Raw genomic sequence first — 18582 nt, 5'->3', positions numbered from 1 at the left:
GTGGACAATGTATTTTAAAAACATATTTTAAAATTTATATTTTTGACATACACATAAATCTTGAAAAATATTATCAAATCTTGTTTTATAAAGAAGAATGTATTCTATATTTTGAAATAAATTTTAACAATTTTTATTGTCCACAAGACGATTATACTGTCAGACATAGGATCGCCGACCGACTGAGGAGACTCGAGCTAACTCCCGCTAGACTTATGTCGGTAAAGAATATTATATCCTATTATTCATCAAATGCCTGGATCTTGATATTATAGGATATGACATTTTTCTGCTCTATCTTCGGTGTGTCTTTATCATCAACACCGTACGCCCCAAAACGACTACTTGCGACCTTGCTTGATGGTTTCACGTATAGCAAAAGGCTATACGTGGACACTTATGCATCAGACATAAGCATCGAAAACCGAACCAAGAAGCAAGGAAAGAATGCAAGTGTGTCTAAAAAAGAGGCTAATAATGAACAATGCATTTGTTATTTTGTTGCATGAGTGTCTTCTTTGAAAAGCCCATCCACCACAACGAGAATGAAGTCACATCTCAAGGAGTGTGTAAGAGAATGAGGACATTCTAGTGGATAAGACATTTGGGCAATCAATTCTAATGTGTTCAAGAATGAAGTCATGCATTCAAGGATTGCATAAGTGAGCAAGGATAATATGCTAAAATACCTTCTTATAGAGGTGGTTTGTATGCATAATTTGTTATTAAACGCAAAATTGATGTAGGAAACAGGATTGATGCTTTCATGCAAGATACATTGGAGCTAGTATAGCTTATGTCGAGTTCAAGATACTGAGCAGAGACTCCCATCCTCCAGAATATCATATCTGAACTTTTAGCTTACATTTCATCGGACTTTACACTTTGTTGGATCGTTCTCACAATATAGGATAATTACCTGGGCTTATGTACATAATGGCTCCATTTGAGTTTTCCAATGCACTAAAACAAAGAAAATATTTGATTATCTTCACTGCTGATCAATTGAAATAAAAACTTGTAAGCAATATAGTTAAATTGTGTTTCTTACTAGGATAGCCAAAATTTTTAGCATGAATCCTCTAGTGAGAACCAACAAGCCCTTCGTGTGTTTAATTTGTGAATTTTGTAAATAGAAGGAATTACCCTTTAAAATGTGAAAGAGCTATTAAATAAAATGGAAAATTTTCTTTAAGACCAATTCGGAATAATTTTTTATAGTCGGTGAGTAAATTGGACAGTTGCCAATTGTTGGGGACTATTTTGGGCTTTTCTCGCTATAAATTTGAAACCCTTCATTAATTTCCTTTAGCATTGTTTATTTTTAAAAAATTCTTCTCATTTTAGTGATATTTTTGAATGAAGCATCTTGTGTCTGCATCTTTATTATAATTTTTTATGTAAAGCCTCACAGGAAAACCTAGAATGATTCTACCAAAATTTCTTTTTTTATGAAGAAGTACCAAACCCACTCTTCTGCAAGTTTTTGGATGCTAAGCCAAGTTACACCTATCATGAGCTTTTTTTTTTTTTTAATGCACTGAAAGCTTTGCTTGTTCCTCTTTTGCATGCCATTAAATTCTTCTTTTTTTTTTTGGTTGGTATTCCTGCTCTGAGAAAGTTCAATCAAGTAACCCCATGTTTACTAATTTTAATTTGTCCCTGAGATTCTCAGGTATCTTTAGGCGCTTTTTCATGAAATCCTTCATTTTGATATTACTGTGTTTCTTTTATATGCCCATTCTTCTTCCATTTCAAAATATACATATAGAAATATCTTGCTGATTTATTTGTGCGCCATAAAACTTTAACATTTATGGTGGTCATTAGTTGTTTGTTATAGACGCACATCACTTGCGATGGCAGATTTTGTTTTTCCATGGTTAATTATTTTTTCATGTAGTTGGTTTTGATTATTGCATATTTCAACATGGATTTGTGTCCTGTCCTGAAAGTAGCGTGTTTTGGTTGTTCGTCTTTGCAGACCTTATTGAATTGTTACTATGGACAATTCTGTTATTCCTTTGTGGTTCTATCTTAGAAAACATGCAGAGTTCCATCATGATGAGCAACATGTTTATCATTAAATTTTTTTTTTTTTAAGTGACGGTTCAAAGGAGAACAAATCTAGACACACACACAGTGTGTGTGTGTGTGTGTGTATTATTTAAATTATTTAATTTATGGGATCTTAAGATGATATGAGATTGTTGTTTTTATATGCAATGTGAATTTTTTTCTAGGATTTGCTCCTCTGTTGTGCTTGAATGAGGATTGATAAGTTGTTTGTGAAATTGAAATGCTAGAAGAGTGATGCCTATTTGTTGGGATCATATACTAGGTTAATATGAAGTTCATTGCAAACATTTAACATATAGGCATATGCAGATAGTCTCCAAAATTGTGAACCACTTCACCGTCATTGTAGTCTCATAATAATGCTTTACTGCTTCTATAGGCTATTTTTTCTTAAAATTTCCATAGTCCTTATTTACTCAAATTTTGAGTAATTATTATTATTATCATTGTTTGCTCTTTCTATCATTCTCTGATGCGCTTCTGTTTAAACGGTTCAGACAATTGAAATGCTAGAGAAAAAAGAGAAAGTTCTTCTGAAGAAAGCTGCTGCCGAAGTTGAAAAGGCTAAGGAGTTTACAAGAGCCAAGAACAAACGAGGTAAGCTTTGTGTTTTTCAAGGTTGAGTTTGGATTTTGTACAGCTTTTTATTCATACCCGAACTTACTGTTCCTTACAACATACAGTTATTTCTGTCTTGTTGAAAGAGAGACTCTTAGTGAAGATATGGAGGTGCGCTGATGTATGACTTGGGTGATATTTTAGCTTCTTTAATAGTCTGAAATAAATGGAAATAGATTAAGGAATGGTTTTGTTAGAGTTGGTTAGATGAGGATTTTCAGCAATCAATGACGACGTAATGAAAGCTGTATTTCGGTGCTCTGAACATGCACAATGAACATATGAATCAAAAAATTGATTGATAAAATGTGTGAAAGCTAGAGGAGTTAGATCAAAGGTGGCATTATTACATGTAATGCAAACAGACATGCATGAATTGAATTTAATTCTTGAAGCACACTAACTAGGACTAAATTGAAGATTCATTAAGTTTTTCCTTTTATATGAAATAAGAGTGAGAGAAAAAGTTCGATCAAAGGTAGCATTGCTAGAAGTTATGCATAAAGATTTGCAGAAATTAAAATTAATACGTTAAGTAGCATTCTATGGATTGAATAGAGGATTCATAAAACTGACTGCAGAGAATTGGGATGTGGCTAAAATGATGATGATATTATTTTCCTTATTAATGTTTGTTTTACAATATCTATGCACTAATATCTTGAGTAGCTATAAGTCGTGTATACGACTTGTATTGAGGCTATGTAACCCTTAGTTTTGCTGGTATTTTTTTTCTTTTTTTCTTTTTCTGTTTTAATCCTTTGTGATCTATCATCGTGTTAATGTTAATGGATGATAGTTTCAAAAAAAAAACATGCCTGTGATTTGAGTTGCTTTGCTTTAAGATATTGTTTTCGCTTCTAGGGCACAAGTTAACATGTCAATCATAGTGCATTAACACATCTGTGATTTCTATCATCTTGCTACTTTTTCTCTTCGGCCAGCACCAATCTGCACTTCACATCCATATGCATGCTGAGATGAATTGTTAATTTTCATTACTTGTTCATACCAACCTTAGGATCATCTGTGTTTTGAAGACATACAAACCTTTGAGCATGAAAACTATGGAGGTGTTTTTCTTACTTTTCAACTTGAGTATAATTACTTGTGGCCTGATAGTGCAGTTTTGGTATCAGATGGGGCCCAAAAAGTTGACTAAAATATTGCATCGTAAACTTTTTATTGCTCTGTGGATCCTCTTCATGTTAGCAGTATATTAAACTTTTTCTTCTTTTTACTAAATTTATTCATTGAAGGGTCCGCTTCAGCTTTTAGGCTCTATTGGTTTCCTTACTACTTCGTTAGAATATATTAAATGGGAATTAAGCTATGCCCTGATTACATTTGTTTTCACAAAACTGAAAGTGTGAATTCTGACCTATGAACATGAGATTAGCGGATGTGACATCTGAGAAGGCTTTGTTTGTTTTAATTATAATAATACTGTACTCTTTGGTTGTATGGTTATGTTACTCTCAAAAGAATGTGAATCAAGTGGTTGTATTTACTAACGTTGTTTTAACTATCAAGCCAATTGGCCTTCAAGTGGAAACTAAAAATCCTTTTTTCTTCAGTTCTTATCTAATGGCCTCCTCCCTGCTTACGTTCATGTAAATAAATGTATTCCCGCTTTCTTCACTTCCTAAAGGGTTTACCTTATGGGTAACCAGATAGGTTATTTGTTCATGACATAAACATATGTGGAAGTTGATTCTAATTCTAAATGGTAGTGTGATAAAGATGGTATTCTTATTTTTCTTGCATACAAATAACCAGTATCTATTTTAATTCATATGATAGCCGCAATACAATGTTTGAAGAGGAAGAAGCTTTATGAACAGCAAATCGAGCAGCTAGGGAATTTTCAATTAAGAATTCATGATCAGGTATAAGTTGCTTATAGAAGCTATTATTTTTTACTCTGTTTTACTACCATATGATCTTTTTACTCATTGTTATGATGGTTTTTTAATTCAGATGATAATGTTAGAAGGTGCCAAAGCTACAACTGAGACCGTTGACGCTTTGAGAACTGGAGCATCAGCAATGAAGGCAATGCAGAAAGCAACGTAAGTAACTAATCCCCAAATTATTATGAACAAGTAAAAATAATCTATACTCTGATAATTACATTGGCACCTTGTTTTAAAATGTAGAGTATTTTCTTGAAATGTGCAATTTTGTCCATCAATCTGCCTAGCAGAATGGACATGTATTCGACCTTGATTCTTCTTCTAATTGTAAACTTGCATTACAGGTATCTATATTACATCTGGGTTAGGTTTTAGTTTTTCTTATTACACTATAGATACTCTGTTTTGATTGAAAAGTAATGATTCTACCTGTTGGAGGCTTCATTCATATTTAGTTTTAATATGGTAATTTGTATTGCTTGTGAATGAAATAAAGCCACCTTCACTGCGCTAGAGATATACAAGCTACCATGCAATTGTGTGTTTTCTGGAGTTATGGAATCATGGAGGAGGTTCACATGTAGTGTTGCACTTTCCATCACATGTTTTCTTCGCATCAAAATTGTGATATCTTAGATTTAGCAAAATGCAAAGCCACCAGAAAACATCACTAAGTGTTTCCTTTGTGCTAAAAGCTTAAGCCCTTCATGGAAATTATCTGTCAGCATAGTTTTGTGCTGTTCATGCAATTTTTTGTGCAACAAATAATGCAGTTCTCATTGATAATCCCTCAATTATTACAGAAACATTGATGATGTTGACAAGACTATGGATGAAATCAACGAGCAGACCGAAAATATGAAGCAGATTCAGGAAGCACTCTCAGCTCCTATTGGTTCTGCAGCTGATTTTGATGAGGTAACGATCATTTTGTATTATATATTTATTCTTTCATTTGATTTGAATTTGATGAATCATTACTATCTTGCACTGGTAGGATGAACTTGAAGCAGAACTTGAGGAATTGGAAGGAGCTGAGTTGGAGGCAGAACTTCTTACACCAGCTACTACAGCTCCTGCAACTCCACTTCCCAATGTTCCATCTGGCAAGCAACCACTTCGTCCTTCTGCACATAAGAATACAGCGGAAGAAGATGAGCTTGCAGCACTGCAAGCGGAAATGGCTTTGTAATAAGGTAGTTCTTTGCTATAGTGTGTTATGCTCTAAACAAGTGTTTAAATCTGTCAATCGTTCTTTCCTGCCAAACTGAGTACATTAAGTTTGGAAACCTGACAGTAAGTGCAGCATATTTGTGATTATATTTGGCCTGATTATTTTGATTGTTCATAAAACTAAATCATCAAGGTGTCAAGGTTGAGGTGGATCGAATTCTTATCTTGCCTGGACAAGAAGATCAAGTTGTTACTTTAGCATTAGCATGGGCTTAGGATAACTGTAGCCTGTAGGTTCAGCATATTTGAAATACACTTTCAGGTGACATTGGTTTTTAATTTTTTCCATAAAAAAATAAAAATCTTAAAATTCAATATTTTATTTTTGTACAATGAAATTTCAAACTTTTACTTTTTTTCTGCTATATGTATATTTATATGTATTGTATAAAACTAGAGAAGGCGGCAAACATTTGATGTTTCTAATTTTATTTTCATATCATTGTTTTCGAAGGTTTTCCCATGCAATAATCATATTTTATGCATCAAGAAGTAATATGTTTCTTTAAGCAACACACGGGCAATTCATCAAGTGGCAAATCTTTGAAGTACCAGGTATCAACTTCGTAATATGTGACAAGGGAGCTTTGTTTTGAGTTTCATCTTTCAAGTTCTCACTATTTAGAGCAAATAGTGCAAAATTTCATTCAAAGTATTTGCCCAAGTGATGAGTACGTGGCAAAAATGACATGTTGTGCAATTTAATTGAGTTTTAACACCAATTTACCTAAAGCTAAATGATGCAATGAATATAATTTCTTTTAATTCCATTTATTTAAATATTTCTACTCAATCATAAATCTTACTTACTAAATGTAATTTATATTTTCAGCATCATTACTCTTATTCCAACTATTTACCGTCAGTCCTACATACTTCATTTTTCACTTGTTTCTATTAAGTGTTACTAAGTAGTTAAACTAATCTCCACAAATCATTTTGAATGACCTTTTAGTGTAACTTTGGGTCTATCCCTTTTTTCATTATTCTCTAACTTCAATTTTATTTGCCCCTCTAATGGAAGTATTTTCCACTCTTCATTGTATATGTTCAAATCTCTTATTTTTCAACTATCTAATCTTAAATATATGTTGCTCCAATCATTTCTACTATATAGCCATTCTTTAATTTATTCTTCTGAAGTTTTTTTGCACGTCGAGATTAACATTTCATCTCCTTCATGTTCAACTTATTTATTAATGATGTTTTAATGCCTAATAGTTAAATCCATGCAATATAATTTACTTAATTGTAATTTTATAAAATTGTTTTTATTTTTTTAAGATTTTCTCTTAAGTGCTCAATTTATAACATTCTTTGCGTGTATGGTAATCAGTCTCTCTTGGATCTACAAGAAATATGTTGTAAGCGAAGGAGGATAACTGTTAGTCAGCTTGTGAGTTCTTTATGACTTTTTGACTTAGGTCACATTTATGCTTGGCTTTTGCTGCTCCTAGTTTTCTTGTAGCATTTCTCAGCTCTGAATAGGTGGCTACTCAGATTCAACATAATATGGAGTGAGAGTTTCTTTTGCAATAATGTTTGACCATCTTTAGGCAATATAGATTTTTTATTAAAGGTAATGATTATACTTCCAATTATTCTTTTGCCTTCAATGCATCAAAATATGTTGTCAATCTCTTCTCTTTTATGTCTAATGAAATATCACTTCTTGAATTTTGGTTAAAAAAATGCTTCTAGTGATTTCATCAATATAAACATATGATAAGATGTTGGAAAATGTCAAATTTCCACCTTGCTTGTTTAGGATTATTTAAGAACCCTAAATTTGAGTGCAACTAACTGTCATTAATTAATTAGATATGTTTTGTTCACTTCGTCTGCCTAGAAAGCCTTGCAAAGACATGGATACGATCTTATGCTCCTTGCATATACCTTAAGAGTTTTTTCACCCTCTAAGTTATTTCATTTTATTATAAAGTTATTGGGATTGTTTTCCTTATACGTATCTTGTGGGATTCGTGGTGGTTTTTGAATTATGTGAAAATATAGCCTGATCACACGCTCTTCATTTTTTCCATTTTTTTTTCACTTGACCTTTTTTACTTTATAAAAGTTGAAAACACATCTGATTTATTTTAAAATAAAAAATCAATATATTCTTAATTTGTTGTTTATGAAGGTGATATAGTACAATGATCGTGTTAGAAAGGAATAAGGACAAACTCCACACATATGCACCCGCTCTAGCATTTTGGTTTTTAGTTCTTTCCTATTATTATAGAAATTGACCTGTTTTTGTTTTCCTAAAATATAATCTTTGCACATGGTGGATTTTTTATGCTTTAAAATTGGCTTTACAAGGGGAATCTTTATATTTTCTTGCTTGTATGGCCTCGCTTTTGGTGGCACCAATCTGAATTTAGTAGTTTGTTATTAGGTATTTACTTGAAGGTAAAAAAAAAGGCACACCTAAGCCTATTATCTGCATCTCCCTTTGATTGTCTACACCACTTATCGATTCATCAAGAATGCCTTCCATGATGACATTCATCATCTTCTTTAGCTTTTGGCTTTGTTCTTACTTATTTTGCTTTGATGCTATCACCATGCTGTCGTGCTTGTCATAGTAGTAGTATCCACAGAGCGATTTTGAGGCTTGATTCTCTTCTGATTTAACTGCTAGTTCTTATCACTAAATTTTAATTTCTCTCTTTGTTAATTCTTTTACTTTGTAACTTGCTCTTGTTTATAGAAAATATTGATGTACCTTTCCCTTTTTTTATCATTTAATATCTTCAATGAGGATGAGATCTCTAATGTCATTTAGCTTAATAGTTGATGATATATTATAATTGTCAACAACTGTAAATAAGTTCCACTAGCTTTCTTGCAGTGATGATTAACTTAGAGTACACATTTTATCATCAAAACTTGGTGCTCACGGGGTTAAATTATCTGATGATTGAGTTGAACTTGTTGAGGCCTATGGTGAAGCTCCTAATATTGAGTTTGAAAAACTCTCATTATACATTCCTTATTACCTACATAGGACTTTTCATACCTGTCAGAAGCATTTTTACAATGCCAACTATAGTGGCTTCATTCAAGATGCTAAAAGTGACATTCATGAGGAGTTATATTGAATTTACTCTTGTTGATGGTTGATAGTCTTTTCTGTCACAACCTAGCCCGAGACTTACAATTAATCAAGGAGAAAATAGTCGGTCGGACAGTGAAAACTAAGTTTTCTATATTCATTTACCATTTAACAAATGAAAGAGTCATCAATCAAATTAAATCAAAACACTATATTTAAATTTACCTCGTTATTGGTTCGTGTTTTCTATAAATATTTTCTTCTATTATTCATCTTTTAATTAATTAAATTAACCCGAAAAGTTAGTTTAAAATTAACAGTGTGCTTAATAAATCAGTGAATACTCATACTCTTAAACTATAATAATAAAAGGAAAAGGAAAATAATATGCATGTCAGCTAAGTTTTTAATAAATTAATATAAACATTTGAGATTTATTCAATAACTTTTACTATATCAATAGTATATCGATATTATTCTATATTTGTACAACTGTCACATGAGAATCTCTTAAAAATTATCTTAATTAAGATATTTCAATATCAATATCATTTTTCATTTCAAGGTCCCTGAACATTCTCCTGCTAGTACGATAAAATGGTGACTCTATTATAGTCAGTTATGTACATGCAAGTAGTTCATATAAATATATCATTCACGTGTTTATCGCATTCAATTCAATATACAATATATGACATACACCAATGCATGATAGTAAGTAGCTACAAACATCTATAACAATGTGACCAATTTAAGAACATATAAATCAAAGCTTATACATCTATCATTAATTATTAGTACAAATTAGTTGAGAAGAATCATAATATTACCATAGATTAATAGTACGAGTACTCACCTTGATAATTGACGATCTGTTTGCTCATAACTTGTATTACTTCTATCAAAATATCACCTATCAAATATAAAATATTTAATTATTACTTTATTTAATTATGTTTTCATTTAATTATCAATTAATATTGTATTGCATTGTTTTAATTAAGATTTCAATAGTTTAAACTTTAAGTTTAATTATTGTAATAAAAACTAATATTAAATATTATTAATTTATACAAAGATATGTTTAAAATTAAAGCCTTACCCTTCTTTAGTACTTAAATCAAAGTCACTTAAGTTTAACCTTTAAATAATAAATTTATACATATATAACATATAATATTTATTTAATAACTTAATTAAATAAATTACCTCGGTAAAAAAAAATTGTCTTCCGCTCCTTTTTCTCTTATTCATAGTGATTTATGTGAACCCTCTCACACTCTCAACTACATTAATAAACGGTAGTTCCTTATCTTAATTGATGATCATATCGAATGACATGAGTCTATATCTTAAAAGTTAAATCTGAAGCTGTTGTCACCTTAAAAAACTTTCACTTCATTTTAACCAATTCAAAACTTCAATTCAAGTCCTTCAAACCAACAATAGTGGTGAATTTTTTAATTCTATTTTAGGTGAGTTGTTGGTAAGTAAAGGTATGGCATCCTCCATTTTTGCTCATTTACGGACACTCATCAACAAAATGGAGTAGCTAAGAGAAAAAATCGACAGCTTCAATTCAAGAGGCTAATGTTGGAGAGGGATTAAGAGAGAGTAAAGAATACTAATCAGGTACAAATGTGAAATCTATTCGAGGGTAAAGGCATTCAATTTTTGTCTTTAGATTATTTTTTAGTTATAGTGATATTTCCCAACATTTGATATTCAAAACTAAACTGCTGTGTGTTCCACGAGAAAAATAGAAGCAATGGTGTATGAAGATAGGAAGGACAGCATCGACCGATTTGGACATTAGGTGCTAAAAGATATATGTCAATGATTACTTAATAGAACCTATCTTTGCATCACAATCGACAATTACCGGCCAAAGTGGTTGAAAAACTTTGCCTTTAACATATCATACAAGAAAATTACAACTAAGATGATGAAACCTCTGTCAAATATGTTGGAGAAACTTTAGATAGATGTTTGAAGGCAATTTCGTTGCAACAAAAATCATTTTGTTCATTTTGACCACTAATCAGTGGAGCTTGATTGGTATTAACTTTGATAATGAAATTCATGCATTGACATTGTTACCATCACTATCAGAGACCTAGGCTAGAACTGTGATAGTTGTCAGTTGTTCCTGTGGATTTATGCAGTTGAATTTCAATGTTGGTTGTTGATGGTCAACACAGAACTTATGTACAGGGAGAAGGTGATGTTTGTGATGGGCCGTCAATCTTTCTCTTTTAAAGTATAAATGTACTAAAATCAAAATATAAACAAAAATTTGCGCCTTATTGACTGCCCTGCAGTGTGTAAGATATTAGAGCTGCCTTTCCTTTTAGGGCTAATGGGTTGCAATTACTGGCTAAAAAGAAATAAAATTTGAATTCAAACTATTGATACGTATCAAATGGAAACAATACTTTTTACTATAAAAAAATATTATAGGATGATTTACATACGTAGAACTCAATTCCTTTGTATTAACATATCTAACACTACAATTTATACTTGCCGATGCATCAAAAGTCGTGTTTTACTTTTTTAAAGTTAAAATGGGGTATTTTTATTGTGATAGGAAGGATTTGGGTGGTATAAATGTAAAATCAAAATTTAGGTGACATTGGAATTAGGTGGTATGCATGTAAATGTCCCATTATTATAAAGTTGAATAATTGTGAATCCATTGTTTTTCAGTATCATTTTAATCTTCTGTAGAAAAATTTGATTTAACTTTCTGATTTGCACTCTACAGGTTATGAGATTGGTGATAATCATATAGGGATGATTTGTGCCCTGGGAATTTAGAGATCCTCAAGCCTTGCTCTACTGTTTTAGCTCAAATCTATGTTGCTTTCTTCAATGTCTTGTTGTAGGCTGATGCTTAGGATTGAACTATTCCCCAATTATACCATTTGTGATACACAATGTATTTAATATTCACTATTGATTGTCATTGATGCACATAGGCTTTACTGTGTCAGCTTATGTTTGGTTTATGTGAATTGATGACTTTACTCCTGTTAGACCCTTTGTGGCGCAATATATCTGTGTGTCGGTGTAGTTTACTTGTGATGAATTTCTTAAAAATTGCTTATATATATCAGATGTGTACTCATATCAGTTGGTCGGGTGTCTACTTGTCAGTTGTAAGTACCATCTGGTCTTGGGTTCGATTTCCCTCGAGTGTGGGATGTGGTACTCAAATTCTTAGGCGCATGAGAAATGACTAGGGCTTGTATAATAACCTCTGGCCATTTCTTTTTTCACTTACTCGAATTTAATAATTCCTTAGCTCGAATTGAAATTTAGTTGAGCTAATTTTTAATAAAATTTAGCTTGGCTCGGAATCATATTTTTAGTCGATTTTGACTTCGGATTTGATTGATTTGAGATCATTTTGTAAAATTTCACTGTTTTGATCAGATTATCTTGCTGAACTACTTAAAATATCTTCAATTTTGATATGAATTTACTCATTATAAAATCATGGAGGAAATCTTCTGTATGAGTCCATGACTTTAAAGTATGATTAATAATTGTCATGTATATTTTCCCTTAGATTTTCAAATGTATTGATTTGCAACAATGCATTTACTTAATATTATTGAATTCAAATATACAATTATAAGTTATTACTTTTAATGATGTAATTACAACTAAATAAATTAGTTTAGTCATCATTGATCAAAATTAATGAAGAGATTGATGACATGATTCTTTACTCTTAGTGAAAATTAGAAAGAAAAAAATTTTCTGATTGAGTCATCAAATTATTATTTTTTTAATTTCAGTGCATCATTACGAAAATAATTTAATTTAGGTGCATTTACATACATACCACCCTATTCCTATATATTTATATATCTAACACCTAAATTTTATTTTTTATTTTTATATTACCCAAATATTTCTCTTCCCAAAAAAAACATCATTATTTTAACTTCTAAAACGCAAAATACGTATTCTCAATGCATATGCAAGATGTCTAGCATGTAGAAATTGATGTTCTGGTGTTATATATGTAAATGCATAAGAATTGAGTGGTAGTGGTTGTAGTCGGCTAGGGCTTGTTCTGCTGAAGGAAGGCACACTTCTACTAATATAAACACTTGTATATTTACCTTTCTACCCTTCGGGAATATTTCAAGTATGTCACTATGCTTTATAAATACACACCTCTGTAACAATGTGTATGAGTGAAAATAAAGAAACCATTAGTTTCTCTACATGTTAATCTCTCTCTCTTCTTCTTCTTCAAGAATTATCATGGTATCAGAGACAAAGCAGTAAGCTCTGCCCATCCATGAATACCTCTTCTTTCTCTTACTCTCGACATTCCTCAAGCTTACTCAATAAAATGAAGGAAACAAGCATTCTCGGTCCCTTAAAATTTTTTATGACAAACATAAAAATGTGATTCAAAACCCGTTCGCATATGAAAATTACAGAATTTGGAAGATACAAGTTCTTAAACTGTTTATTCCAAACGGGTTTGAGTCATTCCTAGACCCTACTATACCCACTCCTAAAATTTCTCAAGATTCTCCAAACCCCATCGACAATCTTGACCATATTTTATGGAAAATTATCTCTGCAGCCCTCTTTCTCACAATTTCTTCTTCTGTTTTTCCTTGTATTCTCCATCTTCATAATGTTGTTGAAATCTTGACAAAACTTGAGCGAATGTTTCAAACAACTAACAATTCACTTGTTATCCAACTCAAAAATGAGTTGCATAATATCACAATGAGATCGAATAACATGACTTAATGCCTTAACGTATATCAAGACTAGTTGATATTATTATTGCGGCAAGATCCATAATAGACAAAGAATATTTCATAATATATATTCTCAATGGCATGCTAACCCCTTGCAACAGTTTCGAATATCCTATTTGCACTCAACTCCAACCCATTTTGTTGGGACAGCTTTATTCATTACTACATAGTGAGGAAAGTAATCTTGAGCATGAGAGTCTCAAGAACCCTCCCTAGCATGCCTTATTTCACTGCAAAACTAAAAATACCAACGCAAACTTTCAGAAAAAGGCTTCATCCTCTTGAAAGAATGCCACACAGTCAACTAACAACAAGCCCAAGTCATCAATTGAATGTCAAATCTGCTATAAATGGGGCATAAAGCTGCCAATTGTTGGCATCGCCCTAACCTTCAATATAAGTCAACCTATACCACTCAAGTTCATGCTCACACATCCCCAGTTCTTCCAAAGAATCAAGAATGAGTTTTAGATATCAATGCAACAACACATCATACTCCTTATAGTGACAACCTTCAACAATCGGTTCCATACATTGGAAGAGAGAAGATTCTTGTTGGCAACAGACAATCGACTGAATTTCCCATGTTGGTGTTGGGTTATTACCCACATCAGATCGTAAGCTGATTCTCAATTTTCTCTTACGCGCCCTTCATATCTCACATAACTTACTCTCTATTCACAAATTAGCTAGTGTAATAACTAGTATTATTTTAATGTTAATGAATTCATGATACAGAACCGACTCACTCGGAAAACTCTTCTCCGTGGACCTGCTCGTGATGGACTCTACTCTAGTACAACACTAAAAGTTGTAGCTCAGAATTTCACATGGCATAATAGAATGGGTCTCCCTCACAACAAAGTTCTTCAATCTATTGCTCAAACAAATCCACATTTTCATATTTCTCTTACTCATGTTGCTTGTAATCATTGTTTTCAAAACAAAAGTCACAAGCTATCTTTTAATTCTAGTACTACTAAATGTAATCTCTTAGACATGCTTCACACTAATGTTTGGTGCCCATTTTTTCAGCACTCTGTTACTGGTTGCAAATACTATGCTACCTTCATTGACGCCTTTTATAGATATTGTTGGTGCTTCATCTGGCGTCTCTTACTGTTTTATTCACTTGCACAAGCAATTAACTGATCAATTTAACAAAAATATTAAAATTTTACGAACTGATGGGGGCAGTGAATATAAAACCACTTATCATCAACAACATCTTCGAGATCATGGCATTGCACATCAAGTAAGCTATCCATACACACCTGAGCAAAATGGACTAGCTGAAGGAAAGACCCAACACATTGTTGAAACTGCTCTCACTCTGCTAAATCATGCTAAACTACTACCAGAATTCTGGCCAGCAACGATTCAAACTGAAGTCTACTTAGACTTCGATCCACCACAACCTACAACAAATCACCTTTTCAATTGATATTTAAACGAAAACCTGCACACAATCCCTTAAAAACATTTGGTTGAACTTGTTATCCCTGGTATCCTCCCTCTCATCTAAATAAATTCTCTCTAAGAGCTCCTCACTGTATATTTTTTTAGGATATAGTCTCTTTCAAGGACTACCTGTGCCATGTTCTCACTACTCACCACACCATTATCTCACGTCATGTTTAAATTATTAAGATCACTTTCCTTTTCATGATCAAGTCAACATTTCTTCACGGCCATCTCCCACTCCATCTCATACCATTCCCCCCCTTTTTAATTCAGGAATGGCGAAATTATAAATTAATCGACGAGGAGTATTTAAGTTAGTTTTCTCCTCTTAAAAAAAATTTGTTATAAATCTTTTTAATTCAGGAATGGCGAAATTATAAATTAATTGACGAGGAGTATTTAAGTTAGAAGTTTTCTCCTCTTAAAAAAAAAATTATTACTAAAATTATTATTAGATTAAAAATGTAATTAACATTAAATTATGATTAGTATTTAAGTTTATGAGATAAAATTTTCAGTGTGATATAAGATATTAAAGAATTTAATAAAAATTTATGAGTTGAAAAATATCTTTCCCAGACAACCCATAATACCGCCAGTCTTATTTATGGCAGAGGTTTCACCAAAAGAAGGGAATAACATGAAATTGTTGCTCGATGATTTATTGTGCTGGTGGCCGTTACATGTCTTGTAATTATCTCTCCTGCGCCCTACCGTGCACCACATCTAGTGATTACATGATGTGGTGCACAGTAGAATGAAAAAATACTGCATCAGGATTCCGCACGTAGCCGCACGTAGAGCTACGTGCAGAGTCCAATGAAATTATGTCGTGGAGGTGATCGGTCCGGTAACACAAGAGAATATTCCCCTCGTGTTATTCAAATGTTATTGTGTATTATTCAGGTGTTATTGTGTGTTATTCAAGTATTATTGATGTGTTATTGTGTTATTATAACACCGAAAATAATCTCAGAACACAATAACACATGAATAACATACAATAACACTTGAATAATACACAATAATACATGAGTAACACGAGGGGAATATTTTTTTGTATTACTGGGCCGATCGACGTAATTTCATTGGACTACGTGTAACGTAGCTCTACGTGCTGAGTCCTGATGTAATATTTTTTCCAGTAGGAGGCGACCGAGAGATGTTGGTCTTACTTGAAAAAAAAATATTACATGTGGAGAATGTACGTGCTGCTTTCATGCACCTAAAAAAAATAAACAAATAAAAAATAACGTAAAACCTTTGTATCTGCATCAGTGGATGTACATACGTTCGACATATGTAATATGTGCTCTCGTATTTGAGCATATTCAGTAACATCTAATTTTGAGTTATGCTCATATTTCATAAGCCATAGGTCAAATTTTCGGGCAAAATGAGTTAAAAAGAGCATATTTATACACTGAATATGACTGAATTGTTGATTGCAATTTTCTATTTGACATGCTATGATAATGTCGGCGATAAAATAAGACATTTATTAAATTTCTAGTTTAGTTGATTTAATGAATTTAAGAGGTGGTTTATGATGTTATAGGCTAATTATTCTTTTTTACAAGTATCGTTTGGCTATGATGTTGGTATCGTTAACGCAATGAATCATTGATAAGTTACATTTATTGAAATTTTACATCAAAGATATTGACATTTTTAGTTTGTTTTTGTTTTTTTTCAAAAACAAGAACAAGAAAATTAAAAAATGACATTTATTTCTCCCAATACAATTATATACATATCTCCTCGATGAGACTGAATTATTCGGAGCAATATCAATTTATATATCTTGTGTGCTAGAGAATTTGTGACAGTAAAGTAGTAGATTATTGTCTTAGTGTGATACGAATATTCAACATACACTCAGAAAAGAGAAAACAGCTAATAATGACACTAGAAGATTTTTCGTGAAAAACCTGAAAAGGGAAAAATCAGGGCCTCACCGAGCATGAGAGTTTCACTTTAAAAAGATGATTACAATTGCAACCACTTGTCCCACAGACAGGAAATTATTACTATATTTCCCAAGTTATAAAGTCGATGTACTGACAAATTTGTTGCTAGGAACGGGCGGCGTCCCTTCGGTGGCGGTTGATGGTAGCTGACAGTGATCAACAACGGTCGACAATGAACGACAGAGATTGACGATGATTGACGACTGTCAACGATGGTCAACAGAGATTGACGATGATCGTCGATGGTCGGCAGTGGTCAACGAAGGTCAGTGGTGGTTGACGGAGATCGATAGTGGTGGTGTTGAACTTTAGTTGTTTCTCAAAGCTTCAAGCTTTTCATCAGATCTCAAATTCTCCTCTCCTCTCATGGGAGGGGTGGGGCTTTATTTATAGTGTTATAAGTACAATTAATGGGGGAATATTAATCACTTTGATTAGACGATTCATAGAGCTTTCTTCGATTAGATGACATTTCATGGGCATTTGAGTGCCTTAACAATGATGAAATTGAACGATCTTGAGCTTGTTGGATTCATCTTGTCGAGATGCTCAGTCTGACTATAGGCTTGCTAGATTCAACATTCATTTGACATTTCAGTGTGCCTGAAAAACTTCCAAGTGTGGTTAACGACTTGATTTGAGCTTGTTTTGACTCGAATTAGATCAATTTTGATATTACTGGGTCTATCTCATTGAGCTGGTCAGTTTGACTATAAGTTTGTTAAAGTCGGAGTTCTCGATGACATTTGATCGAGATTTGAATATTTCTTAATCAAAAAGTTAGTTCGAGATCTGTGTTATGTCTCGAGATCCATGCCGGATGATAAAATTTGTTGAAGGTGCATCAATATATATAATTTGTAATAAATTAGCAATTTATTTTTTTTGTGTATGTTGATGATTTCAGGGCTTTCATTGCACAGTAATTTGCTTACTTAATTTAGGGGTATTTTGATTTTTTTTATTTATGTTTTGATTAAAATTAAAATATGTTTGATTGACGTAATTATTTTTAAAAATACTTAAGAGATTGTTTAGTGTTTCGAATATTAATGTGTGCTATAAAATTCACAGCGGTAGAGTAATAGATTATCGTCTTAACGTTGCATGAAAATTCAACACACATTCAAATGAAAGAATATAACCAGCTGATACAATCTAATTTTTTACATGAATAACTCGTAAAGGAAAAAAATTTATGCGATGCGGACACCGCATGCAATAATTTATGCGATGTCCGATCTACACCGTAGATCAATGTGATCTACGGTGATGATGTATTTCGGTGGGTCCCACTTTAAATTTTTTTATTTTTTTATTTTTTAAAAAAATTTGATTACATCCACATCGTAGATCACAATGATCTACGGTATAAATCAGACACCGCATGCATAGACGCATGCATCTCTGCATGTGCATGTGGTAAATATTTTTTTTTTTTTTTT

At 32.4% G+C, this 18582-nt stretch overlaps 1 protein-coding gene across 3 annotated transcripts in view; it reads left to right on the top strand.

Moving 5' to 3' along the window:
• Positions 1-11982, top strand: part of LOC110027293 (vacuolar protein sorting-associated protein 32 homolog 2-like) — a 16217-nt gene extending 4235 nt beyond the window's left edge. For 2 of the 3 annotated variants that reach the window (XM_020728657.1, XM_020728656.1), the window contains 6 exons: positions 2577-2676; positions 4501-4586; positions 4678-4769; positions 5417-5531; positions 5611-5809; positions 11675-11982. In XM_020728657.1, the coding sequence (XP_020584316.1) occupies positions 2577-2676; positions 4501-4586; positions 4678-4769; positions 5417-5531; positions 5611-5805 (588 nt within the window). In that variant the 3' untranslated portion in view covers positions 5806-5809; positions 11675-11982. Of the gene's footprint in view, positions 1-2576; positions 2677-4500; positions 4587-4677; positions 4770-5416; positions 5532-5610; positions 5810-6300; positions 6382-11674 lie in introns of those variants that run through there. The other variant, XM_020728658.1, reaches the window with a different exon arrangement.
• The last annotated feature ends 6600 nt before the right edge of the window (positions 11983-18582 follow it).

Source organism: Phalaenopsis equestris, unplaced genomic scaffold (assembly GCF_001263595.1).
Source record: "Phalaenopsis equestris unplaced genomic scaffold, ASM126359v1 Scaffold000422, whole genome shotgun sequence".
Classification (NCBI taxonomy): domain Eukaryota; kingdom Viridiplantae; phylum Streptophyta; class Magnoliopsida; order Asparagales; family Orchidaceae; genus Phalaenopsis; species Phalaenopsis equestris.
The sequence above is the reverse complement of the archived record's forward strand: the minus strand, read 5'-3'. Positions and strand labels throughout refer to the sequence as shown.